This window comes from Coptis chinensis, unplaced genomic scaffold (genome assembly GCF_015680905.1).
Source record: "Coptis chinensis isolate HL-2020 unplaced genomic scaffold, ASM1568090v1 utg2340_pilon_pilon, whole genome shotgun sequence".
NCBI classification, from domain to species: domain Eukaryota; kingdom Viridiplantae; phylum Streptophyta; class Magnoliopsida; order Ranunculales; family Ranunculaceae; genus Coptis; species Coptis chinensis.
This window is the reverse complement of record NW_028238126.1, coordinates 196,603-224,262: the sequence shown is the minus strand read 5'-3', so window position 1 is coordinate 224,262 and position 27,660 is coordinate 196,603. Positions and strand designations below refer to the sequence as shown.

Here is a 27,660-nt window from a genome sequence, read left to right as displayed (position 1 = left end):
TTAACTGTGATTGTGAAATTAAAAAAACTGAATTGTTTACAAGCATTGCTTACTTTGTAATTAGTAAATAAAGGTTTCAATTTGTTTTAGGAATGCGTATGCCAACTTTTTGAAATGTGAAATCTCTGGCAACATTTTAAAATGTAAAATCCATTCATTGGTCATACATTTCAAAATGCAAATTCATTTTGTATTTCATTTTAGCAGTGCAGATGAGGAAAACTCTGACTCAAATTTTGAAGATGATCTAAAACATAAAGTTAAGAAGGAGATTCCAAAACCAGTTGAAGAAGATACGGAAAGTAGCTCATTTGGGGAATATCGATGCAATCTCAAGGGACTATACGACTTAATCAATGGGATCCGGGACAAAATCAATGAGCACCACTTGTACTTATTTAGAGGTACACCTTTTGGGAGTTTCTTCATGTTGTTCTACGAAAAAAGATTCGATAGGGACTCTATCGTGACCAAAAACAAAAGCAAGATAATCTCATTATAGGAACATACTCTTATGAGGAAGATGCCTTCAGAATTGGTGAAAAACCCTTGAAACTATCAGAGAAAGATATTGCATTAACGTTTGGGCTCCCACTAGAAGGGAAAATGGTACAAGTTTTCCAGAGGAACACATACAAAGCGCCAAAGAGTGATTTCTATTTGAGGAATTTTGAGGGGGAAGGAATCTTACATACATAAATCTGTTGTGGTGGATGCAATAAATAACTCATTAATTAGACGCGATATGTACGCATTGGGAGATTTTGTAAAACTAGTTATAATGTACATGACTGCAACCATCTTCTTCCCAAGTGCTGCAGGGACATTAGCAAGCTCATTTATCCAACACGTTGATGATTTTGATACCATTAAGGGCATCTGCTGGCCTTCTGTAATCCAGCATGATTTAATGAGCAGAATAAGAAACCATCGCTCAAAGCCTACAAAAGTTACAGGATGTGTTTTGCAGCTTCTGGTAAGTAATCTTATATCTCAATAATCTAGCTATAATACCTAGGTTACTTGTTAATTTGTTTTTAATAATTTTTTCGCACTATAGTATTGGGTGTGTGAGCACACATCAGTAATTCAGCCACTACAAATAGATGTAATCACCTATCCACGTGTTGCAAGATGGGACTTAACAAAAATGACTAAAGTAATATCCAAGGAGATGCTACTGAACTTGCCAAATAACAAGGTAACAAATTTGTAATATAATATATATTTGGCTTAACTATGCTAGTATATTGATTAGTGATTGTAACTAAAATACAATTTTATTTTTATACTGAATAATGTTGATTATACAAATATTTGCAGGTTTCAAAAAAATGTATACTTGCCTTAAATGATGAAGAGAAAAAACTGATAGGAGAGGCAACAATTGAAGACAATGAGTGAAATATGAGTGAATTAACAATTCAAAACAATTCCATTTCAACACAATATGCACTTATATGAAATATGAGTGAAACAACAATGCATTTTAAAATGAGAAAAGAGTCTGACCTTATTAATACCGGAGTATTGACAAATTTTTTGAACACTGAGATTGTGGAAGAAATAAATTAGAAATAAAAAGAAGGAATTAAGGTTTCTTTTTTCTTTTTTCTTTTTTTTTTTTTTTTTTCAGAAACGGTTAAAGGGTAAAAAGAGAAGACGGAAAAGTTTGAAAAAAAAGGTTTCGTGGGTGGTCTCGAGTCGTATCCCCAATCAAGAAATTGGGCTACAGAGCTACTTCAAAAACAAAATTACTTTTAAAGACCTAGAAATATTATTTTTGGGTTTTAATACCATTTTGGACTTTTTCATTACTAAAAGTCGTTATTTAAAAAATGTTTTCGAAATTGGGGATACGACTCGAGACCACCCGCGAAACCTTTTTTTTCAAACTTTTCCGTCTTCTCTTTTTACCCTTTAACCGTTTTTGATAGGAAAAAAAAAAAACTACTTCACAGTTTCAAAATTTATATTCTTCACTTACATTCATTCTTTTTATTTCTAATTTATTTCTTCCACAATCTCAGTGTTCAAAAAATTTGTCAATACTCTGGTATTAATAAGGTCAGACTCTTTTCTCATTTTAAAATGCATTGTTATTTCACTCATATTTCATATAAGTGCATATTGTGTTGAAATGGAATTGTTTTGAATTGTTAATTCACTCATATTTCATACAAACATAATAAGAACGTTTTTTTTTTTCGTGCAGTTGCAATGGAAAATACTGATACACATACAATTCAAAAGGGTAATCATGTTTTTGCTGTGATATCATATCTATATGATACACTTGCTATTCGTATTGGGTTGGATTCTACAGTTAGCACACTAAAGCGCAACATATATGATAAATGGAGAGATGTTACCCCATTGGCTTGTAAGCTTTATTTTATTCGTGATGAGAAAAAGTATTCAATTGATACTCATTCAGAGTTACAATCATTAGCTTTATTTCTTTGTGAAAAAGGAATTTCCTCCTTTAAGATTTTTGTTGGTTTGGATGACTCAATTTAAACTTTGATTTGTGATGAGGTTGAGAATTGTACCATGTTGTTTGCACCAACTCCAGAAGTATGCAAGCCTTTGAAATCTAGTTTGTGGGCAACATTGATTACTGGGCCGGGTTGGACAAAGGTTTTCTGGTGGTGCGGTTGAATTTAGGAATATTTTATTCAAATATTGCAATGAAAATGGATTTGTTTACAAGCTGAAAAAGAATAACCCCTATTTAGTGACTGCGGTTTGTGGTAACTATATGGAGATGGGGTGTCCTTGGAGAATTCGTGCAACTGCGAGGTTTAAGATTACCCAATTATTTGAAATTACTAAAATAGAACCTAATCATACATGTGGTGTTGGTTTTAAGGATTCATTGAATCCTAGGATGACGAGTCAACTTGTGAAGAGTGTTGTTATTAATCAAGTGAAGGACAACTCGCTGTTGAAACCCAAAGACATAATAAAAGAATTCAAAAGAGATTATGGATTGGATTTAAATTATTATTATGCGTTACAGGTAAAGAATTGGCTATGAAGGAGGTATATGGGGATGATGCTTTTTCTTATACACTGTTGGAATGGTATACTGATGCTTTACAGAGAACCAACCCTGGTAGTCATATTCAGTTGGAGTTGGACAAGAATACACGCCAGTTTGTGAGACTTTTTATATCATTTGAGGCATGTATTCATGGGTTTAATTATTGCCGTCCTATGGTCTGCTTGGATGGCACTTTTTTGAAGGCGAAATACAAGGGTTGTTTGTTATCGGCAACATCGAAAAATGCTGATCAAGGTATGTTCAAAATTCATTTTATAGATGTTTTAGTTAAATAGTATGTAATTTTGCTTTAATATTGAGCATCAAATTATTTACTTTTTTTTTTTTTTATGTTGTTACTTAAATGATTGCTACTAAGTATTTCAATTATGAACTTCGGGGATATTTCCATTGGCCTTTGCAATAGTAGTTTTAGAGGATGGCCTTAAATTGGGAGTGGTTTTAGAGAATTTGAAGAAGGTTGTTTCACGCAAAAGGAGAATTACATTTTTTTCCTGATAGGCATCATGGGTTGGTTACATATATCCCAAAGGTTTTTCCTGACTCATACCATAGTTTCTGTCTTTGGCATCTAAAGAAGAATGTAGTATCAAAAGTCTCAAGCATGGATACAAAGTGTTCCTACATTGAGAAGTTGTTTACAGATTGTGCTTATGCTGCAACTCATGATGAATTTGTGAAAGCCATGGAGGTTTTAAGACTTGTTAGCAGTGGAGTTTATAATTATTTGAATGAGGATGTGCCTTTTGAGAATTGGGCTAATGCATATTTTCTGGGAAATAAGTACTTATTTCTATTATTGTAATTCTGTTTTTCATACTACTTAATCATGTTAAGTATTGTTATTTGGATACATTTTAATATTCTACTATTTTATTTTTATTTTTATTTTTTTTAATTATCTAATTTAATTATTTATTGGTAAAATTTTCTTTTTGAATAAGGTACGGAGAGATGTGTTCGAATATTGCCGAATGTTTCAATTCTTGGATAGTCTTTTTTGAATCGATACATGCGGTTACATCAATGGTTGATAAAATTCAGATTAAGATTATGGATATGATGTCTAAGCGTCGGGAAAAATGTAGGGATGGAGTTCTAAGTTGTGTCCTAAAATGGAGAAGGTGTTGGCTCGAACATTATCAGAGGGTCGGACATAGAAAGTGACAAAATCATCCGATTTTGTGTTTGAAGTTCACTCTGAGCGGTCTCACTGTGTTGATTTGAGTTGTTTTAGGTGCAGTTGTGGACGTTGGCTTATTCAAGGGTTTCCTTGTGCGCATGCTTTACAATGCATTTTACGGATTGGTGAAGATGTTTATAAGTTCTGTGATTCATATTTTTTAGTGAATGCATTTCGTGAGTCGTACTCACATGCCATCGAGCTGGTTCCTGATTACGAGAAGTCGCTAGAGGTGAATAAAGATACTCATATTCTGCCCCTTGAAACTAGGAGAACTCCAGGTCGTAGAAGGAACAAAAGAATAGAGAGTAAAGGTGTGAAAATTAGGAAGCTTCGCAAGTGCAGTAGGTGCAATCAAAAGGTTTATCACAATCGTGCTACTTGTCCTGTAGAAATATCTTAGTCAATTTATTAACATTTATGTATTATTTGTTTTATTTCTTTCTATATATATGGGATTTGTTATATCAATTGATTGGTGTTATATTATTTTTGTATTAAAGTTTGTTTCTTGTTTATGTTCATATACTTTAAGAAAATTGTGAGAGTTGTCAAATTTTGGTTACTCTTGATGATGTTAATTTTGAATTACGAATTATTTGCACCAAGACCTGCACAGTGCATTTTAAAATGCAGTGCAAATATTGTAATTTGCTTCTTAAAATGCATAGCAAAATTTGTGAATTGAAGTATATGGTTTAGGTATTTAGGGTGTAGGGTTCAAAGTTAATGATTTTTGGTTTATTGATTAGGTAGTTTAAGGTTAAGTTTTTAGGGCTTTAGGGTTAAACTATGAAGTCATTGTTTTAAAAAAATTGCAAAATTTGGGAATCACATTTTAAAATGTGGTTTAGTGTTTTTATATGTACAACAAGAAAATGTGAATGCATTTTAAAATGTGCAGCAAAAAATGTGAATTGCATAGCATTGTTTAGGTGCTGAAGGGTTTATTGTTTACTAGGTTTAGAGTTTAGGGTCTAGGTTTTAGTTGGTTTAGGGTTTAGTGTTTAGGATTTATGGGTGTTTAGTGGGTTTGGGGTTTAGTAGTAGCTCTGTCATGTTGCTTAGTATTTTGAAATGCAGAGCTTGTTTTTTACCTCCATTACTTTGATTTATAGTTTGAATTCGTGCTGAGATGAAGAAAAATAAATGTGAAGCTTTCCAAAGTATTGCAACGATATTTGTAGGTATTGTAAGTAAACATGTATAGTTTTCAACGTAGCATTGTAATGTAAAATATTTTCTCATTGAGTTAATTGTCTTTTTGTGTATATTAGTTAGCTATATGTTGGTAGCTTATAGATTATTCAAGAATGCCAACAATTATCTTTTAATTGCAAAGAAATGCAGCAGATCCTATATAAACAATGGCAAAGTCCGCGACAGATCGAAATGATTCCCTAATATAACATCAAAGTGTGTGTTTGTTAGAAGCATCGATGTAGGAATCAAATTTCTAGTGGAACAATTTACAGTAATTCCAAACTTTCAAGTTTACATACATTATAAACTAAACTTAAAATCCAAAATCGAAACACTCAGTTTCAAGTGATTCATTCTTCCTTTCCAATCACTGCATTTTATTCAGGCTTTAAGCTCCAACTTCTTTTCTTGTCAGACAGGAGCTTGTATGTCAACTTTGCACGAGCTTTTTGAATTTTTTCTCCACAATTGCTTGTTGTGAATAAGAAGGCATTGTTTTTCTTATACGACCATTGCATGAACTTGCATACATAAATTGCACAGTCCACCCTGAAATCATAATTGATATTAGAGTCCTCATAATGAGTCAATAATTTACAGAAGCTTTAAAAGTATTGGGATTATGGGCATACGATGATTCTTGTTGGGGGCAGTCCATAACTTGAATCGGCGAATCAATAGGCCACAGTTTTTTGCCTTCTTTACTGCGATGTTTGTTAACCAACTCGGTCACTTTATTTCTCTGTAAATTCAATCATTTAGTTAGACTAGGGAAGAATAACAAAGGCAGATTAACAATCAAGAAGTTGGGTTAGGGAGCCTCTTTTAGAAAAGTTTACAAATAATCAATTATAACCACCTATTTTGCATTTTTAAATGCATATTGCACAAATATAAACCACTAGCGTTAAAATACTAATGCATTTTAAAATGTATATGCGTAATGATATGCATTTTTCACAAAATGTATTTTATTATTTAATAGTTTCGACCAACTATTATGAAATGCAATGAGTTGGTTTAGGGTTTAGTGTCTAGAGGTTTAGGGTTTAGACTTAGGGTCTAGTTTACAGGGTTTTAGGATTCGTGTCTTAAGGTTTAGGGTTTATGCACTTAGGGTTTAGTGTCTAGAGGTTTTTAGGGTTCAGGCTTAGGGTCTAGTTTATTGGGGTTTAAAGTTTATTATTAGGGTCTAATTTACAAGGATTTAGGGTTTAGTGTGTAGAGGTTTAGGGTTTAGGCTTAGGGTCTAGTGTCGACAAGTTTAATTTGTGATACACTATATGCAATTTAAAATGTAATTTGTGATACCTCTCCGTTGGTAGGGCTTGGGAATGGAGTCTTTGAGATAGGAGAAGCAACTAAGAGAGCAGCGGCAGGGAAGATGGAGAAGCAGGACGAAGCTTGCACTGCTAACCAGAATTGTTTCATTTCATTTAGTTTCCACACTTTCGGCTTCGTGGAACAACAGTCTGTTGAGCTTCTCAAGAGACTTCAGAAAGTTATGGGCAGTAACGTTATGACAGCTGTTTCTAACGAGTTTGTTTTTAGAAAAATAGGATTTGCTATTCAGAAAGGACTTGCGGTGCAGTTTATTGCACGCATGTCCTAATTATTTGTAAAATTCCTCATCAGTATCAATAAAATTTTCACTTTAAAAAAAAACATTTTATTTTATTCGAAGAGTATATACTACAACAACAACAAAAAAAAAAAAAAACAACAACAACAACAACAACATTTTAGTTTATTCGAAGAGTATATATTACCAAAAAAAAAAAGTTCCATGAACTCGCTCAGCTTTCAGAGTATACCATTCAGAGCAACCTTAAAGCTATTTGGCTTATTTCAAAACCCTGGCTTAGTTATGTGGGTTTTTTTCTTAGGTTTTGATGTGTGGGTTTTGCAGTCATGTATATAATATCATTGTTTCAGCGAAGCTTCACTTTTGATGGCCCAACATGCATTGTATTTGAGGAAATCTATGAACTCAGTAAGTAGTATAATAAGTGAGAGCATAATTAAGGATTGTATATATTGAATTTTATCAAAGCCATGTAACTTCACATTGCTGGTGACATCTCACGCACACTTAGAAAGTCTCCTTTTAATTCACATATTTGATTTTTTTGGTAGACCAGAATACTTGATTCTCCCCACATCAAGAAGAAACATGTTAATGTTTGGCAGTTGTTTAGATTAATTATTGATATAGTTGGTAACTTATTGTGTGTGGACAAAAATATGTAGTGTACTTTTATTATGCTGTTAGGGTCTCCGTAGATACAGATTAGTATTGCTAGCTATCGACTTGGGAAGATGATAGACACGGGCATAAAACCAATAACTAGAAGAAAAAGATTTGACTTATCCCAATTTTACTACTATTTTATTTTTTTTAATTTCTTCGATCAATTTAAATACAGTTTCTGAAATAACTTCAATAGCACTTCGTGCCTTCGGTAATACCTAGAGTGTAAATATTGAATATGCAAGTTTTGAACATAGGCCACACATACAACAACGTATAGTACCACTTCATTGAGTCTTTGTCTACTCGATTTTGACCTCAATTCTATGGCTGTGAATGTTACCGTCCCCTCAAAACCACAAAAAAATTTGGCGAAAGCGTTCTATGGTAAGATTGTTGCTGGTCTTGAGAGGGAGTTTGTGTTATCTGCTCGTCAGAAAGCAGTCATTAGATGCTTGCAGTCAGAACACGCAAATGATTTTCTACTTGCTATTCTGATAGAGGGACTTGGACAGCGTATGATGCCGGTGGAGTATCGTTCTATTCTCTGGTACCGTTTTATGATTCCTTTGTACTCTGATGGTGGTCTATGCCTGTTTGCAAAAATAGTAGACTAGATGCTTTCGGGGACCATGCAGCACATTGTAGACATTTTCCAGGTTTCAAATACCGACATGATCATGTCAGAGATATTTTATGTGATGCATTTTGGAGCGATGGGGTACAAGTGAAAAAGGAGCTAGGCTCCCGTGAATTTTCTCACTGATCTGAATGAGGGAAGATCTACACTTCGGCCTGCGGATGTATTGATATACAGTTGGTCTTAGGGGAGACATGCATGTGTTGATGTAACTGGCACCTCTCCGTTGGTAGGGCTTGGGAATGGAGTCTTTGAGGTAGGAGAAGCAGCTAAGAGAGCAGCGACAGGGAAGATGGAGAAACAAGAGGAAGCTTGCACGGCTAACCAGAATTGTTTCATTCCGTTTAGTTTCCACACTTTCGGCTTCGTGGAACAATAGTCTGTTGAGCTTCTCAAGAAACTTCAGAAAGTTATAGACAGTAACGTTATGACAGCTGGTTCTAACGAATTTGTTTTTAGAAAAATAGGATTCTCTATTCAGAAAAGACTTGCAGCGCAGCTTGTTGTACGCATGTCCTAATTATTTGTAAAATTCCTCGTCATTATCAATAAAATTTTCACTTAAAAAAAACATTTTATTTTATTCGAAGAGTTTAAACTACAAAAGAAAGAAAAAAAAACATTTTCTTATATTCAAGAGTGTATACTATATATATATATATATATATATATATATATATATATATATATATATATATATATATATATATATATATATATATATATATATATATATATATTCAAGAGTATATACTAGAAAAAAAAAAAAAAAAAAAAAAAAAAAAAAAAAAAAAAAAAAAAAAAAAAACATTTTTAGTTTATTCAAGAGTATATATTACCAAAAAAAAAAAATCATGAACTCGCTCAGCTTTCAGAGTATACCATTCGGAGCAACCTTAAAGCTATTTGGTTTATTTCAAAACCCTGGCTTAGTTGTGTGGGTTTTTTTCTTAGGTTTTGATGTGTGGGTTTTGCAGTCATGTATATAATATCATTGTTTCAGCGAAGCTTCACTTTTGATGGCCCAACGTGCATTGTTATTGAGGAAATCTATGAACCCAGCAAGTAGTATAATAAGTGAGAGCATAATTAAGGATTGTATATATTGAATTTTATCAAAGCCATGTAACTTCACATTGCTGGTGACATCTCACGCACTCTTGGAAGGCCTCCTTTTAATTCACATATTTGATTTTTTTGGTAAACCATAATACTTGATTCTCACCACATCAAGAAGAAACATGTTAATGTTTGGCAGTTGTTTAGTTTAATTATTGATATAGTTGGCAACTTATTGTGTGTGGACAAAAATGTGTAGTGTACTTTTATTATGCTGTTAGGGTCTCCGTAGATACAGATTAATATTGCTAGCTATCGACTTGAGAAGTTGATAGACACGAGCATAAAACCAATAACTAGAAGAAAAAGATTTGACTTATCCCAATTTTACTACTATTTTTTTTTTTTATTTTGTTCGATCAATTTAAATATTGTTTTTGAAATAACTTCAATAGCACTTCGTGCCTTCGGTAATACCTAGAGTGTAAATATTGAACATGCAAGTTTTGAAGATAGGCCACACATAAAACAACGTATAGTACCACTTCAAAATAAAATGTCTAAAATTCCCACATAGCCTACACATTTGAAAATATTTGGGTGTGCCAAGGTTAATACCACAAACAACATAATAAACACCTCATAACAAACTGTGTCGTAGGCACAGGTAATACCTAGTATATAATATAAAGAGAAATTAGTAAATTTGGGGCTTAAGAAGTCGGCCCCTGTAAACAAGATTTACTGATTTAGAGCATCTCTAGGTGGTGGTAATATCACCTGCAATTTTGAGGCCAAAATTTGAAGAAAGTATCCTCAAATTTTGACAAACTCTAGGTGGACGCAAATATCGGTCGCAAATCTGTATATAGGGTATACCCCGCATTCTGTTGGTAATGTCATGTGCCAATACTTCCACCGTCGTGTGCCATTGAATGCTTGCATGGACGCGACATTACCACCGCCCCCCAAGTTGAAAAAAAAAAAAAAAAAAAAAACCTTTACGCGACATTAGTAATGGCACAGTGTGTTGTGGTCAAAGTCAAAAAAATGTTTGGCGACATTAGGAATGGTGCGCGGCGTTACCACTGTCGCGCCGCATCCGCATCCAAAATCACAAATTTGCATCCACGGATGCGGCTAGGCAGGTGATAACTCCGAATTTGCTTCCACTTAGAAATGGTTTTTCGCAAAATTCAGAATTGAAGAGACAAATTTGGAGGTGATACTAGTATATTATCACCTAAAGATGCTCTTAGTGAGGCAAGATTAAAATGTTAAATCACGTACTTCTGTCAAAGTGTCGTCAAGTACCTAACTAATAACCGCTGTTGGAGCGAAACTAAAACTGCTAACGTGTGGGGCTTATTATCAGGTGTTGTTGAGATCTCTGTGAATGTTGTTCTAATTATTTGTAAAATTCCTCATCAGTATCAATAAAATTTTCACTTAAAAAAAACATTTTATTTTATTCGAAGAGTATATACTAAAAAAGAAAGAAAAAAAAAAACATTTTCTTATATTCAAAGAGTGTATACTACACACACACACACACACACACACACACACACACACACACACAAAAAAAAAAAAAAAAAAAACATTTTAGTTTATTCGAAGAAGAGTATATATTACCAAAAAAAAAAAAAAATCCATGAACTCGCTCAGCTTTCAGAGTATACCATTCGGAGCAACCTTAAAGCTATTTGGCTTATTTCAAAACCCTGACTTAGTTGTGTGGGTTTTTCTTTTAGGTTTTGATGTATGTGTTTTGTAGTCATGTATATAATATCATTGTTTCAACGAAGCTTCACTTTTGATGGCCCAACGTGCATTGTTATTGAGAAAATCTATGAACTCAACAAGTAGTATAATAACTGAGAGCATAATTAAAGATTGTATATATTGAATTTTATCAAAGCAATGTAACTTCACATTGCTGGTGACATGTCACGCACTCTTGGAAGGCCTCCTTTTAATGCACATATTTGATTTTTTTGGTAGACCATAATACTTGATTCTCACCACATCAAGAAGAAACATGTTAATGTTGGGCAGTTATTTAGTTTAATACTTGATTACCACTGTCGCACCGCATCCGTATCTGAAATCACAAATTTGCATCTCCGGATGCGGCTAAATAAGTGATAACTCTGGATTTGCCTCTACCAATTGTGGAGGCAAATTTAGAGGAGATACTGCCACCTAGATATGTTCTTACATAATACCGTACGTTAATCCTTGTTTTGTAACACAAACACTAAATTAACAATTCAATGATCAGAAATTCAGAATGCGTATTTGTTACATCTTTTGTACTTTAAAAAAAAGAGTAGACTCTCTAAACAAATAGCTACTTTAGTATCAGAAAACGTGAACATCAGAAAACAATTATTTGACAGGTAAGTTTTACCTGCCCCACTATTCTGGTAGTTTTCTCGATTCTTAGTTTTATTTGACCATTGAGAATCTGACAGTTCCCTGTAAATGGCCCCCTAATCCCCCTATGGTCTTTTTAATGTAGATTGTAGTAGAATAGTTGGAGGCCTTGACAGAGCAGAGGAGTGATTTGGGTCCTCGGGTGGAATTGGGGGCCCTAGGAAGTTGGCAAGAGGTAGGGCCGGCCCTGTTTGCTACTAAAGTACGTCAACAATCAACATAATTGCAAAAGTAGTGCAACATTTTTCTCTCAAGTGGCAGAGTTTGAATTGGACGCCTTCCAACGTTCAGTAGCATTTAGATTTCTTGTGATCTATCCAACGGTTACAAAATTCAATATATGCACAACATAAAAATTCACGTTCGTGTGGCTCCCGGTGTTATGTTTAGAACCAATTCTGGCTTCCTTATTTCACCATGTGGTTTCTTTCCACCATAGTACCAGTCACCATGATTAGTGGATGAGTGGACCCAACACAATTGGTCTCCAAAGAGAGTCAGAGTGGGGTTGGATTACAGCCTCAGGTAGCACAGGATCTCCATTTCGTGACCACAATATTCAAACTTTTAACAGACATTCTTAACTTTTTCCGCTCTTTATCAACTCATTTGTTCTATATATAATGGGGTACTTGCTTTCTAAGTGAAGAAACAAATCATTTGTGCTGTCCAAATAGCTTTTTTCTTCTTTGTCTGAAAATTAGATATTCTTTAAAGTTCTGAGTTAGAACTCAAAAAATACTTGCCAACAATCTGATTGCACTTCACAAAATGCAGTACTGTAGTTTGGTTTTCAAACTTCTCTTCATTTTTTCATTCTGTAGTCTGCTGACAAATACCTTAGCTCAAACCAAAACTTGCTCAGAAGTGGACAGAACTGCTCTTCTCAGCTTCAAAGCCAAAATCCTAAAAGACACAACAGGTGTTCTCTCATCATGGGTTGGCAGTGATTGTTGTGCAGGAGATTGGGAGGGCATTCAGTGTAATCCCAAGACAGGGAGAATAGTAGCGTTACAGTTACAAGTACCCTCAGATAGGAGCAGTGCCCTTTACATGAAGGGCACATTGTCACCTTTACTGGGTGAACTTCAGTTCCTGGAGGCATTAGTCATAAGTGGAATGAAACAAATTGGAGGAAGCATTCCTGAGACTTTGTCAAAGCTAGTCCACCTCACTCAACTTGTCCTTGAGGACAACATTCTTGAAGGATCCATACCTTCAAGTCTAGGTCAGTTGGCTTCACTTAAGACCCTCTCATTAGGTGGTAACCATTTGAAAGGATATATTCCTTCAAGTTTAGGGAACCTACACAATCTCCTCCAGCTAAACTTAGCCAGAAACTCCCTTACAGGTCGAATTCCAGCTATCTTTGGCAACTTCCATTATTTGCAGTCTTTTGATATTAGCTACAACCTGTTATCAGGCTTTATACCAGATTTCATAGGCAAGTTTCAGAACTTGACATTTATTGATCTCTCAAATAACCAATTTTCAGGACAGATACCGAGTTCACTATGTAATTTACCCCATCTTTTGGACATCTCTTTGAGCCATAACCAACTAACAGGAAGAATCCCAGATCAAATAGGCAATCTAAAATCCCTAAGTAGTCTTTCAGTGAGTGCTAACCATCTATCAGGGCACATTCCAGAATCAATATCAAGATTAGAAAATCTTTGGTATTTGAATCTGTCTAGGAATGGGTTCTCAGATCCTTTGCCAGCTACCTTCGCAACAGGTATCCCTTCTCTGCTGTCTCTAGATTTATCCTACAACAACCTCCATTTAGGAACAGTTCCAGATTGGGTTAGAAGGAGAGGACTAACCGATCTCCACCTTGCTGGTTGTAATCTAAGAGGAACTCTTCCCACCCTCCTGAAACCAGGCTCTTTGAACTCTATAGAACTCTCTGATAACTACTTTACAGGTGGAATTCCAAGTTTCTTCACAACCATGTCAAATGTACAAAATGTCAAGCTATCAAACAACCTATTGAAACTTGACATCTCAAACATTGTATTACCAAATGGGATTTCCTCAATTGATCTTCACTCCAATCAGCTCTATGGGTCTCTCTCAAAGTTATTACAGAACAGCAAAAGCAACTTTTTGGAGCTTTTGGATATCTCAGAGAATCAAATTACCGGAGGTATTCCTGAATTCAGCAAAGGTTCAGTTCTGAAATCACTCAACATGTCAAACAACAAGATCACAGGCCAAATTCCAAGTTCAATCTCAAATCTTATTGAACTTGAAAATTTGGATATCTCAAGAAACCAGATAAAAGGATCTCTTCCTCCTAGTTTAGGTCAGTTCTTGAAGGTACAATGGTTGGACGTGTCAATCAACGGACTAACTGGGAAAATCCCAGACAGCCTGCTGGAACTAAAAAACCTCAGACATGCAAACTTCAGGGCAAACAAACTTTGTGGACAGATTCCACAAGGTAGGCCCTTCAACATATTTCCTGTGGCTGCTTATGCCCATAATCAGTGTTTGTGTGGGAAGCCTATGCCACCTTGCAGGGGAAGAAGGATAGACATTGAGCCAGTAAGAAGCTGACTCAACTAGCAAGTGTGCACACTCATGCCATTTTAAAGCTTATTATATAGTATAGTAATAGTCAGAGGGTAGTATTGTTTAACTATAACAATTGTAATCCTTTGCCTTCTAATTTTATTAATAACAGTTCATATATTAGTATTCAGCTTCAAGATTTTGATGTACAACATCAGCATTTAGTGCATCATTCAGTGGAGCACACTCAGAATTGGAAACATTCAAACCAGCAATTACACTTCATATGCATATTGTGTGATGCTGCAAAACTAGAAAGACTAAATTTCATTCCATTTCAGACAAAGCATAAACAATGACAGTTAAACCAACGTTAACTCATGGAGTTCGCTAACTAAAGTCTACAACATGCATATCCATAAGACATTCAACTAGCTCAGATTGAAAAGTAGATCCAAGATTTACAAAAGAAGCATTCAAAAAGGCAAGAGTAAAGGACCTTGGGTTCATTCTACTGATAACCAGGCAGACTTGTATCTTCTAATATCTAAACAAATCTTCATTACTAGCCCAATTACTCTTCCGCTTTCTCTAACTCTTCAACTTCCTCCTGTTGAACACTTTCCTCCCCTTTCTCTAAACCCGCTTCTCCCTCCTGCTGAATGCATTCTTCCCCTTTCTCTCTCTCCATTTCTTCCTCTTGTGGAGCACACTCTTCGTCATTATCCAACTCTACTACTTCCTCCTGTTGAGGAAACAAAAATATGCACAACAGCATTAGCTTCCAAAAATAGGAGATGAATTACAAATTTAATAGAATTATTTGAAACGCATGAACAATGTCTTACTTTTCCATCTTCATTTTCAGCATTGAGTTTTTCAATAATCTTCTCATACTCTTCCTTCAGCTCTGCAGCTCTATCCAGATACACTTTCTTCTCCTGATTACAATACAGTAAACAATACATTATATATGTAGAATCTGATAACACAAAGACCATCAAACAAATCCAGTAAGTTTAACATACTTCCTCTTCCATGCTTTTCCACTTCTCACCAGCCTCCTTTGAAACCTTAATTTTAGTAAAACCAGAAGAATCAATTCAAGTGTACCAACAATTAATAGTTCATGTAAAAACAATAAATGGAAAGTTATACAGACCACAGTAACTTTATTATTCTCAGGATGTGCTTCCTTGTATGATTTTCTGAAGTCATCCCTACATTAAGAAAAAGAAGGGGGGGATTGTAAACCAAGAAGCAAGTTTGTTCGTAAACGTAATATTTGATTGTTATTATACATACATGAAAAGGAAGTAGGCAGTTGGAGGACGCTTTGGCATGTTTGGGTCAGTTGATTTCTTAGTCCTCTTTCCTTTGGATGCTGCTGGTTTCCCAACTCTCTTCTTACTGACATTTCTTCAAACACCACCAAATCAGAGCATATAATGGAGTGTTCATTTTTTTAATCTTTACAGAAAAATTAATTACCTTTCAGTTGCCTTTTTAGCTTCTTCAGCTCTTTCAATCACCTGAAGCTCTACGGAGAGAGAAAAACGGACAATTTTTTAGACAAATATCAACAACAATGGAAAAGAAATTACTAGAGCAGTAGTGAATAAGTAGAGACCCATTTTCATTCTGAGTTTAGATTCTTGGCTGCAACTGTGCATATCTATAAGCACCACCGCTACATCTCTATTACACTCTTCACTGCAAAAAAATATATATATTAACAGATAAAGATTGAAGTTTTATTTAAGGAGAAGAAAGATTATTACCATCGGGTGAAAGCACTTCCATCTTTGGCACGTTTGAGAGAGTTACTGGTACTGTTGGTGTCGGTTTCAGCTTCAACCCTCTTTCTTGTTCTTGGAGGATTCGTCGAACTTGCTCGAGCCATTATTTTGAGGGAGAGATGGTTTGGAATTTGGAAGTGAGAAAGGGTAAGCGGTTTGTTTAATAAGTTGGGTGAAATGTTTTTGGATTTTGAGTTTGGCGCCTAAACACTAATCATTTCGCGCCTATGGATTGATGACTTGGATCATTTAAGGCCGACGATTATTTAGACGCTCAAGATTTACTGGGTCGTTTCAACTTTTTGTTTCCCGCTCTTTTTATGGGGCACGTGCTCGTGTTCTCTATTGGACTTGAGAAAGAAAATAGTTGCTAATTATAATGGTGGGGCAGTGCTTAGTCACCAGATGGTGAAGGCGAGAGCGGAAATGGGAGCGCCTAGGTTATTATACACACATTATAAAACACTTGCAGAAAATGTGTAATTACTTTGATGTACCACATAACGATAATTTTTTATTTTTTTTTTTTACCAAGTTCAAATTCAACAATGAAGGCTGAGAGTATCTCTAGGTGGTGGTAGTATACTCTTCAAATTTGAATAATTTTTTTTTTAAGAAGCTGATCGCAAATTTCGACCAACTCTAAGTGGTCGCAAATTCGATTAGCAAAAAACAACCCACGCGACATTACCATTGTCGCGTGACAGTTAGAGTGTCGCCCATGTACAATTTCAAAACAACCCACGCAACATTAGGAGTGGCGCGCAACCATTTCAAAAGTTAAAAAAACAAAAAAAACACGCGACATTAGGAGTGGCTCCGCATCCGCATCCAAATTGTCAAATTTGCAAACAATAATGCGAACAAGCAAGTGATGCGACCGGATTTGAAGCCACCTAAAGATGGAATTCCGATAAATTTCAAACTTTTCCTTCAAATATGAAGAAAAATGCAGGTTATACTACCACCTAGAGATGCTCTGAGGGGCCTTTTGTTTTAAGACCTTGAGGTATTATAACCTCTTATAAGATGTGGCCTAGTGATTTTGGTTTGTTTTTTGCTTCTTATAAGAGACATTCTATTAGAAATGTCTTATAAGAGGCTCCACTTCTATAAGTACCAAAATTGAATTTATTTCAATTATATAAGTCTTATAACTTGAAAAGTGACTCAAGTACCCCCGTCCACATATCCCTAGCCTCATTTCTCTCTTATTCTCTTTTCATTATCTTTTTCTCCAAGTAACTTCACTGCCCTAGCCACCACTGGCTACCACCATACCACCACCACCACTACCACTGTACTATTAAGACTATCACTACCACCACCACCGTGCTATTAAGACTACTACTATCACCACCGCCACCAATTAAGGTAGTTTCATAAAATTGATATTTTAATTATCAAAATTGATTTGAAATCGAAAATCAAATTATACGCTTGTTTCAAATTAATCTATTCGAGTTAAATGTGATGTAAATCAGAGTTATATTTGTCAAATAACCATCTATAGGATTTCATGTATTTGTTTTTTTTATTTTTACAAGTACTTATAATACAAACTTAAAATGAAAAACAAACCACTTTATAAGACCATTTTATAAGACCCTCTTATAACTTAACCCAAAAAAACAAATAGCCTCTGAATTTATAGCAGCAGAACTTACTTGCAAGCTACTGCAATATCTATCTCCACAAGCTGCAAGATTTCTAGGAGACAACAAAGCAGTGATTGAAACTATTGCCCAAGATAGAGAAGATATACACTGAAATTGTATGCCAATTGTTTTGAGCATTATAAATTTTGTTAACTCTCTGTCATTTCCTCTTATATGTAATTGGATTAGTTGAACTTTGAATGGGGAGGCTCATATATCATAGTACACTCACTGGGTATGAAATTTACTCTTTTATATTTTAAAGCTTAATATATAATATGGTCGGGTTATCGAAGAAGAAAAAAACAACAACAACAATGATATTTTTTTTATATAAGTTATGTTAGAACAAAAATTTATAGCTTGGAAATGCATGTCCAAGTAAGGTCAGGCAAGTAGTTCAAGGGCTGGTCGTCGAGCTACTCGTGTCGAGTACTAGGGTGCTCAAGCTCGGCTCGTGTATCTCTCGAGTCTAGCTCAAATTTTGTTCGAGATTTATTTCGTCTCAAATTTGAGTATTCGAGTATTCGACTCATCAAGTAGCTCAATGAGTCTAGATTCCTATTCTTCTATACTACAAATTTGAATTCGATCATAAACTCTAGAGTTGGATTTGACTTATAATATGTATAGACTCGACTTCAACTACAAACTATAGATAATTGAGCACAAATAGACTATAAATTTTACCTCAAAACCAAAATAATTTGCTAAACTCATCTAAATAAAATACTAAAATACAACTACAATTCACTAATACCACAATAATCACTATAAAACAACTATTTCAAGGTGTGCACATTATAAATACAATAAATATGTGTTGAGTAATTATAATCCAACACACTAACATAAATAATTATCCCAAATAAGCGTTAACAAAACTAAAAAATATTGGTAGTAGAACCAATATTAGTTCAGATTTGTGGACCTCTTGCCAAAATCTCGGGTATATGTCCTTGACTGCTCATTATATTGATAAAGACTGGAAATTGCATAAGATGATACTAAACTTTGTGAAGCTAGGTAGATGCGGCTCACACTGCAGATCGTCTTTCAGAAGCTATTATGGCATGTTTAATGGAATGGAACATTGATGGAAAACTATTTGCAATGGCGAAAGGACATGGTATTAATTTGCGCAAAACCATTTTGAGCTTACTAGAAATTTGAGTATGTATAGATATTTCCAAGAGTTGCTTTGGTCTACAATATTAGAGCATCTCTCGGTGGAGGCGTAAGTATCAATTTGTCTCCACCATTCGGAATTTCACCAAAAACTATTTATAGATGAAGACAAATTTGTTGTTTCGGATGTAGATGCGGTGTGACATTCCCAATATACAATGGGAGTGGTATGATTTTGTTTTGTTTCTTTACTTTTTCAATTTTGGGCGACATAGTCTATGGGTTGTTTTTTTTTTTTTTTTTTTCTTAAAAAACCTGAGGCGACATTGGGAGTGTCGCGGGTGTAGGTAAGAATTTGCGTGCGCTCCACTTAGAGTTGGTCATTGTTTGCAATACTTACCTCAAACATGACCCACTTGATTCCTCCGCCACCTAGAGATGCTCTTAATATATTTCATTTAAAATCAATGTGAACTTTTCGAAACAGAATGAAATTCCATGAGCTGAAGTGCTACAGAAAGAAACTAAACATTAGTGGCTAGGCAAGCTTGTGTCTGTTTCCAGAAGGGAGATTTACCTCACTAATCCTAGATTCAGAATCCCCCAAGACTGCTGAGGCCATGACTTCTCTTTCGCCTTCATCACCAAGACCCTAGCCCAAGCAATCCACCCTTCCCAAGACGTCCTCTTATCCCAAGGGCTTCCCCACTCCAAAATAAGGGTGAGTCCCTTTTCAGCCTCTCTCTCAGCTTCATCAAACATCCCTTTTGTCAAGTACACCTGACCCAAAACGACATGAGGCTCCCCAACAAATGGGTTCTTCTCTATACACCTCACTAACAGCTCCTCACTTCTCTCCAACCCTCTTTTAGTCTTACCCCCATCACAAACAGCTTCCCAATATAAGTCCCTTGCAATTATCTGGTCTTCAGCATCCAAGACCTTAGTACAGTTTTCAAAAACAGGTGGAATCACTAGCTCAGTCTCTTCATCTCTATCATCACTTGATTCACCACCGGCCCTTTTCCTCTCTTCAATGAATATCTCTTCTTCTCTTGCTATCAGAGCATACAAAGCACCCATCCTAGATATCGAATTCATCCAAAGACCTGGTTTCCCATCTCCAGGCCACAGAGCAGAGTAGTTGTTTCCAGAGAACTGAAGCCGGCCATTTTCGTTATCAAACAGAATATCTTGAAAACCAAAGAGCTGGTCGCTAAAATCAGCCATAGTCATTAGTAGAAACACAGCCACAATCCTTCTAGAGACTAAGACGTCCTCACCAGTCTTTATGTGCTTCACATAAATTCCTTGATGGGGAACAAGGGATTGCAGTCTCTTCCGCCACCCTTCTATTGAATCAAAAACACCCTTCTCTTTTGCGTTACTAAGGGATATCTCAGAAGACTTGAGGTGTTGGACAAGTTCTAAATCAGTATAATGGAAAAGAAGATCATCATGGATGAGAGTTTGGCGAGGAACAATGCAGAAGAGATGAATCAAGCGCTCTGCAGCGTCACCAACGTGATTGCGAACAGTGTCACGGCCGGTTGAAGGATCAAAAATAGCGAGGTTGACATAGGAGTTGGAGTAGGCAGAATGGAAAAGGCCACATAGAGAGACGGAGTCGGGGGAGTTCCATAGCTTTAGAATACGATAAATATCTACAAGGTGGTCGAGAAAACTACCATGCTTGTGCCAACACTCGCCTGCGCCAACTGAACGGAGGACGGAAACAAGAGCAGGTAGCTTCGGATCGATGGTTTCGAGCTCTCCACGGAGAAAGGGGCGTGCTGCTTCTAAGATGGTTTGAGGATGATGCATCTGTGATGAAGAAGGTGACGGTGATGGTGTCGGCATTGTTGTCCTTGTAAATAGAAACGAGGACTCTTGTGACACTCAAGTGTGAATATACCTATATATATTAGAGAGAGACGTGGGTTTTTAGGACTGTCAAACCATAGATAAGGTTAACTAAAATGAATCACTTATCCATTTTACTTCGTACTCAACGAAACAGAATTGAGATAGTGCCTTGGGTTTACAAATGAACTAGCAGTAACGTGACATCACTCGTGACATACAAACAACCAAGTTGTTGTTGCAAACTCATAAAACGGAGGATTCTACTGAGTGAACAAACTTGTTTTGGACTTAAAATCTGCCCTGCAAGTCCTCCACTGAGCTTGGTCCTCGAGTTACTGACTTTTGTGTTTCTCTTTAATATTTCTGCTTCTTTTCTGTTAGCCTTTAAGTTCTTCTAATCATATAACATGATATGACAAATTTCCCAAGCATAATAAAAAACCAGTATATGCATTTCTTAAAAAAAAAATTACTTGCAATCAAACAGGGCGTACGTAATTTTACCTTCAATGAAAAAGAGGAGAGACAACACAAATTCCAAATGATTTTGGCAGAGATTCTCAAGGACAACGACTCAAAAGCCAACAAAGTGATAGACATTGGATTTTTTATCTACAAAGCATAAGCAATGTCATTTAACATCCAAGCAAATGAGACTGATCAAATCGTCCTCTACCTTCATTTGATCCTAATGGTGTTTTGTCATAATGGCACCGCCCCAGACCAATGGAAATGGAACACACCAAATCTGTTGACTACCATGACGAATATCTGAGGCATAAACTTTCATCCCTCGTGTACTTCACAAGTGACTTGACCGGGAAAGAGAAAAGTGATGAGAATATATGCCTCCCTCACACAGCTTTTGAAATTTTTGCAAGAACAGACTCCATATATGATACTCTCCTAATGCTGCACAAGCCCAAGAAAAGTTGAATTATAAGTATCTAGCTAACAACTTACCCAAGCTAAGCATATATGGATTATAGTATCAACAACAATATAATGAAGAAACCATTCGCTCAAAACAAACAATTTTTAACTAAGCTTCTTCCATTTAATTCATAAAAGTTTCAAAACCAATAATATGCAAGTTTACAAAGTACAAACTGAAGAGCATACATACTGACAGATTTCTTTAAATCATTCCAAAATCAACTCGGATATATGAATAGATATTTAATCCCAATCAAGATTCAAGACATGATTTCATTTTCATTAATCATGAGTTAGATTTTTAGATATTGAAAACCAAGATATAAGAAGCTTTGCTACTATAGATCAAAACTGGATCTTAGTAATAGACTAATGGGCAACCGCTCTTTCATTAAAGCATAAAATATGTTGTTTTGGAGGAAACCCAAAATTGTGGGAGAAGGATGTGATATGGCTGAACATATGTTGAGTCAAATGAGATCAAATATCCATGGGTTAAAATTCATAATTTCATTATCATGCTCAATATAGTTTATAAATACGACATGAGAAATACAGAGCTAAAAATGAGGAGAGGTGGAATGCATGGGCAGGCACACTGCTAGGCAATGATGAAGAAGCAATCAAATCCACAAATCACGCCATCTTTAATGAGTTAATCCATCAAATAAAGTAATGTGCGTACCTGTAGAGAACATCACCGCTACCTGCCAACTCCCGGAAAATCCAATCTGGAACCAACTCTTCCAAAAGTTCGAGCTGTTCTTCAACAAACCCTAAACAGTAAATTGAGCAAACATGCAATCTTACTTATATATAAATATAGAAATAAAAGATACACAAAAAGAAATAAACACTCAACCAAACATTAATAATAAATCAATAGGTGATACATACTTCTCTCAACAATATCCAGATTCTTTGTGATTATCTTTTGCACAAGCTCCTGTTTTGTGATAAAAGAGCAGTTGGCAGATTTAAATATGTTTTGGACCGTACTAACAAGATCAGGCAAGGAAGCAAGCATCTGTTGGCGTTTGGCGGGACCAGTCTGATTCATCATGTGGTTCTTATACTCTTCTACCTGTGAAGAATATAATTCTGAAATCATTAGGGCACAAACATAAATAAGAATCAAGGAATCATCTGTGTTTCAAAGCTCAAATTAACTTGATAAACTGAGGCTGACTCGTCCTGGGTTAAGAAATCTTTTCGATATCAGGACTTGTTTACGCTATAGAGTTACTGGACTCGCAGAATCCTATCCAAATGTCTCACTAGCCAAATCAGCCAGGTGAGAGGAGCAGCAACTTCAAACTATAATAAGGGTAAATAGAAAGACAGAGAGTACCATTTGGGGAAATGCAGAAGGAGATGCATTTACTTTGTCATATGCAAGATTGTTCTCTGCTAATGCAGTCTGAATGCTATTATCCAAGTAGCCTCTGGACTCGGCAACCACAGAGCTTGAAACACCTTCAATTGAAGAAAAATCCAGGGATTTCTTTGCAGTTGCATGACCCAACACCCTAGTCTCAGTGTGTACCTTCTCATCAGAGCTTGGAAAAAATCTCTTTGCTGGTGTTGGCTGTGCTGGTGTTTCCACTGTCAAAGCATGAGGATGCTGGGCAAGCTTTACGAGAGGACTTTCAGTAGCACTTGAATTGGAGGATTGGGAACATAAGATATGTGAGAAGGGAGGAACAGCGGATGCTAGCAGTTCAGTTTTTTCTGTTTCAGGGACAGCTATCTTCTGAGAAAAGTGTTTTCTGATGGATTGTCCAAGTGACGATACTAGTAATGGCTCACACTCAATGGGGGCTGTGTGAGATTTGAGCAAAAATTTTGGAGACATGGACCATGGTAAAGCAGTGTGATTTCTTTGACTAAATGGCTCTGGTAGCATGGCCTCTGGGATGTCACAGCTCTGATCACAAAACACACAAAAGCAAGATCCCTTTAGTTTTTTTGACAAAACAAGAATTTATCATTGTATCATTAGAGGTTCCAAACTGATACAAGGACATCACATGTGATCTTCTATGTGGGTGCAGGTGCCGACTAGCAAAGTCGGTAAAACCTTTGGGTGATGATACCAGAGGTCTGGGGGTTGAACCCCGCCACCATCAAAGAGTTACTGATCTCATTTAAAATAGGCTTGCCAATAAAAAAAAAAAAAAAATCTTCTATGTGGGTATGAGGGTATTGCTATGCAAGCAAAACATTTTGGTCAATCGTTTCTTTTCTCACAAATGACAATCCATTTTAGTGGTAACAGTTAAAAAGTCCTAGGAACAAATTTCAATCGACCAAACTAGTCCTCACGCAGCAATCAATTCAAAAGGATAAGAAGAAAAAAAATACCTCAGAATGGATCTTAAAGAAATCTAATAGCCTCTCATGAAAAACTTGACGTAGGGCCTTAAACGGTGATTGGTTAGGATGAACTTCTACAACATCAAATAGCAACGTAATTTTCATGTCTGGAGTCATGCAGAGATCTTGTGAATGTATCTCTATTTGAATGGCTTCTGGAAACACATATTTCATCTGTGCAAGATGGTTGTAGGATAATATTCTGAAAGAACAAAGAACTATTCAGTCAGAAACAAAAGAGAGAAAGATAGAGAGGCGAGATGAAATACCACACCCAACTGACACATTTAAATGTATACAGTAGCACGCATAACACCATATTATGGGGAGTTCATGTGATCACAGTCGAAAGGATGATGTGATAAGTCAAACCCTATAAAAGTTAACAATGAGATCAAACAAAAAAGGATTAATAAATATTTCCTACCTCGAAGGGACTTTCTAGTTTTCACTTACCTTTTTGTGATTACTTTCACCACAGTGCAAATATTTTGAAAAGTAGGCAGCTTCTTATGCAAACTGAGCAGCCTGGTAGAAGTATATATACGGTCAAAGAACTCAGCTAGTATCTTATATCTGTTACAACAAGAGAGAGAGTTTATTGTTAGCATGAAGTCCAAGATGTTCTTATAGAAAAGAAGTTTCGGGGTACCCACTTCTCAGGTAATTCCACTTTTCCAACTTCCGTTATAGCATCTGAGACTTGAACTTGTTCATTTTCGGCAATGCTATTTGGCGGTTCAACCGTTTCATCTTCAATAGCATCATTGGCATTCTGATATGCTTTAGAAAGTTGTTTCAGTGCCCTCACAGGTAAGGCAGTCCGTTGGTTCTTACTCCTTGACGAGTGGGCTGTTTTCTCTGGAGTTGGTGATGCAAAACTACATACAAAATCTTGGCTCTGAATAGACGCTGGAGATGAAGCAATATCTTTCTTTGCATCAGAAGAAACAACTTTGCCGCTTTCCTCGTAATTTTCTTGTTCCATGACACTGAGATGAAATTGTAAATAACTAAAAAAGTAAACAATGTCGATAAATAACGGGTTTTGACCTATAAGCACTATTGTTCATCTGTGAAGGTGCTTGCAAATTGATGGAAAAAATCAATTCCAATCGATTCATCTAACGATAATGTGTGGACTCTACACCAATTAGTTACCTTGATTCGAAATAATACTTACAATCAAACCTTGTTTGCGAATTCCTTCATTCATTGACTTGGAAATTAAAATGTGGGACAGGATTAAAAATTATAAATAATCAAAAAAACAAACACGTTCTCACCTGAAGCCTCTACTTAACGATGGATGCAGTAATAATTAATAAGGCCGCCTCCACAATTTTGAAACCTGAGAGAGGGCTTCAAGTCTTCAACTCAACTCAAGTGCAAATCGCAAAAGGAGCGGGAGGGAAACAGATTGGGCTATTAACACTCGTGGACTGGGCTTTATTTTGGACAGTTTGTTTGCTTCTTGGAGTTCGATTTATGAATACTAGAAAAAATAAATAAATAATCTTTATGATTCGTGATTCATTTGTATACAGATGGTGACCATGCAGCTCAGTGCAAGTATTTTTCCTGGTGACCATACGAGAGATGTTCTGTTACTTCTGTATGACGTGGTTTTGCGGGTTGGTATACAGGTGAAAAAGGAGGCTCTAATGAACTTCCTTATAAACCCTATAGAAGGTAGATTGACGTTCCGACTGGCAGATATGTTGATTTAATTTATAACTGGTTTGAAAGTAAGCATGTTTGTGTTGACGTTATTAGAGTGTCTCCAATGGTGAGGTTTGGGAGTGGAGATTTATGTGTAGGAGAAATAGATAATAGCGCAGTTGTAGCAAAGGTGAAGAAACACAAAAAAAACACATGGTGTTAACCAACACTGTTTCGTCCCACTTGGTTTTTTAACATTTGAAAACATTTGAGCTGCTTAGAATGGTGCATAAAGTAATTGACAACAATATGATGAATGCATGTTCAAATGAATACGTTGTTTAGAAGGATTTTGTTTGATGTTTAGAAAGGTCTTGCAGCTCAATTTGTTGCAAAATATTTTAAAATATATGTATTATTTAAAAAAAAATCATAGTAAAAATCATAAAAATTTCAAATTTTGATTTAAATCAACAAAACTAGTAATGAAATGTTCCTTATGCATAAATTTTCGATGCCCAGTGAAATAAAATATATTCTTCTAAAACAAAAAATCATAAAATTTAATACAATTTTTAAAAATCAACAAAACTAGTAATGTAATGTTCCTTACACATAAACTTTCGATGGCCAGTGAAAACGAAAATTTCATTAAACATTCGGAAATTTAGTTCCTTTGGGATCACCTATAGTAGAAGTTGGACTCCCCTGTACATGTGATGTGGTTCATTTTCAAGATTTTTGTGTTGAATGAAGTGGTGAGCTACTTTGTTTTTCTCGTAAGTGGTTCAATATTTCAACGGCGTTTTCCTAGGTATTTGATCTAGTCATCAAGTGGCCATTGTGAAGGACACAATCAAGTCATGCTCACCCAAAACAAAAGTGAGGTCTTCGTTCAATATGGTCATTGCCTCACTGGTGACTGGTCACACGAGGGCGCTTGAAATCCTAATAAACACACCAAATTAAGTTGACTGGTAGCCGTTTTTTTTCCCCACTCTAACAACGTACATAAGTTTGTATCATCTTCATCTTAATCTTCTAAATTAATGTGATGCTTCCACGCGTCATAACGCCAAAATTGAATTAATCTTGGCATTTATTCGAGCTGCTTAGAATGGTGCATAAAGTAATTGACAACACATAACTTTCGATGGCAAGACCCAATCATATGTTTTATCGTTTCTTTCGCGTGGTGTTTTCATTGTTTTGTCCGTTGGCTGGTGGTAGAGTAATAGAAGTAGAGAAGCAGGTGGAAGTTGGGTCTTTTTGTTCGTCCTACGTTAACACATTTCAAATCGATGGTCCGGACTTGGTATTATAAATTCAAAATCCGACTCAATTTCGAGTTGGGCTCGGGTTAGAACACCAAATAACCGAAAAATCCGAGCTCGTCTGCATATATGTATATATATATTTCATTTCTTCTATTTTGTATATTGTTTTCTTATAAGGATTTTATTATTGTCAAAAATAAGGTTGAGTAATTTTAGAGATAATAATTGATTCAATCAAGTTAGTTTCCTTTTCAAATAATAAAATCTCTTTAATTTAGTTAGAATATTGAATTTTGGTGTTGTTTATCTATTAATTTATTTATTTAACAGTGAACAAGCGTTGTTGAATTATTCATTGTTTAACATTGAAACCCGAGAAACTTGACCAATCCGAGTTGGACTTGGGTTGAAAATTTAATGACCAACTAGGGCTTGGTCCCAAGCTTGGGTTGAAGCATTTGAAACTTGGGTTGGACTTAGATTAGGCCTCAACCCGACCCAACCCACTCGAGTTCCACCCCTATAGAAAACTGTAAAAACATGTGTTTGAATATGAACTTAAAAGAGCATCTTTAAGAGCGACACTAAAAAAACACCAA

The 27,660-nt window shown here is 35.7% G+C and overlaps 5 protein-coding genes across 6 annotated transcripts; 2 read left to right on the top strand and 3 right to left on the bottom strand.

Moving 5' to 3' along the window:
- The first annotated feature begins 2,220 nt into the window (after positions 1-2,220).
- On the top strand, positions 2,221-4,653 carry LOC147473551 (uncharacterized). The gene is made up of 4 exons (XM_086587303.1): positions 2,221-2,383; positions 3,023-3,301; positions 3,712-3,850; positions 4,305-4,653. Exons 1-4 carry the CDS (start codon positions 2,221-2,223, stop codon positions 4,651-4,653), a joined length of 930 nt encoding a protein of 309 aa, XP_086443429.1.
- Positions 4,654-12,517: 7,864 nt separating this feature from the next.
- On the top strand, positions 12,518-14,537 carry LOC147473550 (Leucine-rich repeat (LRR) family protein). The gene has a single exon (XM_086587307.1). It carries the CDS (start codon positions 12,614-12,616, stop codon positions 14,402-14,404), a length of 1,791 nt encoding a protein of 596 aa, XP_086443433.1. The 5' UTR covers positions 12,518-12,613; the 3' UTR covers positions 14,405-14,537.
- A 178-nt stretch (positions 14,538-14,715) lies between these two features.
- Positions 14,716-17,413, bottom strand: LOC147473549 (high mobility group B protein 7-like). Of its 2 annotated transcripts, none has more exons than XM_086587318.1 (8): positions 16,141-17,413; positions 15,990-16,072; positions 15,851-15,899; positions 15,665-15,778; positions 15,522-15,579; positions 15,388-15,432; positions 15,208-15,300; positions 14,716-15,104 (listed from the first exon to the last, which is right to left on the bottom strand). In XM_086587318.1, exons 1-8 carry the CDS (start codon positions 16,260-16,262, stop codon positions 14,934-14,936), a joined length of 735 nt encoding a protein of 244 aa, XP_086443444.1. In that variant the 5' UTR covers positions 16,263-17,413; the 3' UTR covers positions 14,716-14,933. The 2 variants fall into 2 exon arrangements, with proteins under 2 accessions (XP_086443444.1, XP_086443445.1); XM_086587319.1 differs by having other exon boundaries at positions 15,665-15,769; positions 16,141-16,405.
- A 1,970-nt stretch (positions 17,414-19,383) lies between these two features.
- Positions 19,384-20,951, bottom strand: LOC147473548 (uncharacterized). The gene has a single exon (XM_086587311.1). It carries the CDS (start codon positions 20,802-20,804, stop codon positions 19,518-19,520), a length of 1,287 nt encoding a protein of 428 aa, XP_086443437.1. The 5' UTR covers positions 20,805-20,951; the 3' UTR covers positions 19,384-19,517.
- A 290-nt stretch (positions 20,952-21,241) lies between these two features.
- Positions 21,242-25,579, bottom strand: LOC147473547 (CDT1-like protein b). The gene is made up of 8 exons (XM_086587309.1): positions 25,409-25,579; positions 24,779-25,114; positions 24,579-24,698; positions 24,111-24,324; positions 23,098-23,673; positions 22,644-22,830; positions 22,432-22,522; positions 21,242-21,722 (listed from the first exon to the last, which is right to left on the bottom strand). Exons 2-8 carry the CDS (start codon positions 25,108-25,110, stop codon positions 21,665-21,667), a joined length of 1,578 nt encoding a protein of 525 aa, XP_086443435.1. The 5' UTR covers positions 25,111-25,114; positions 25,409-25,579; the 3' UTR covers positions 21,242-21,664.
- Between the last annotated feature and the right edge of the window lie 2,081 nt (positions 25,580-27,660).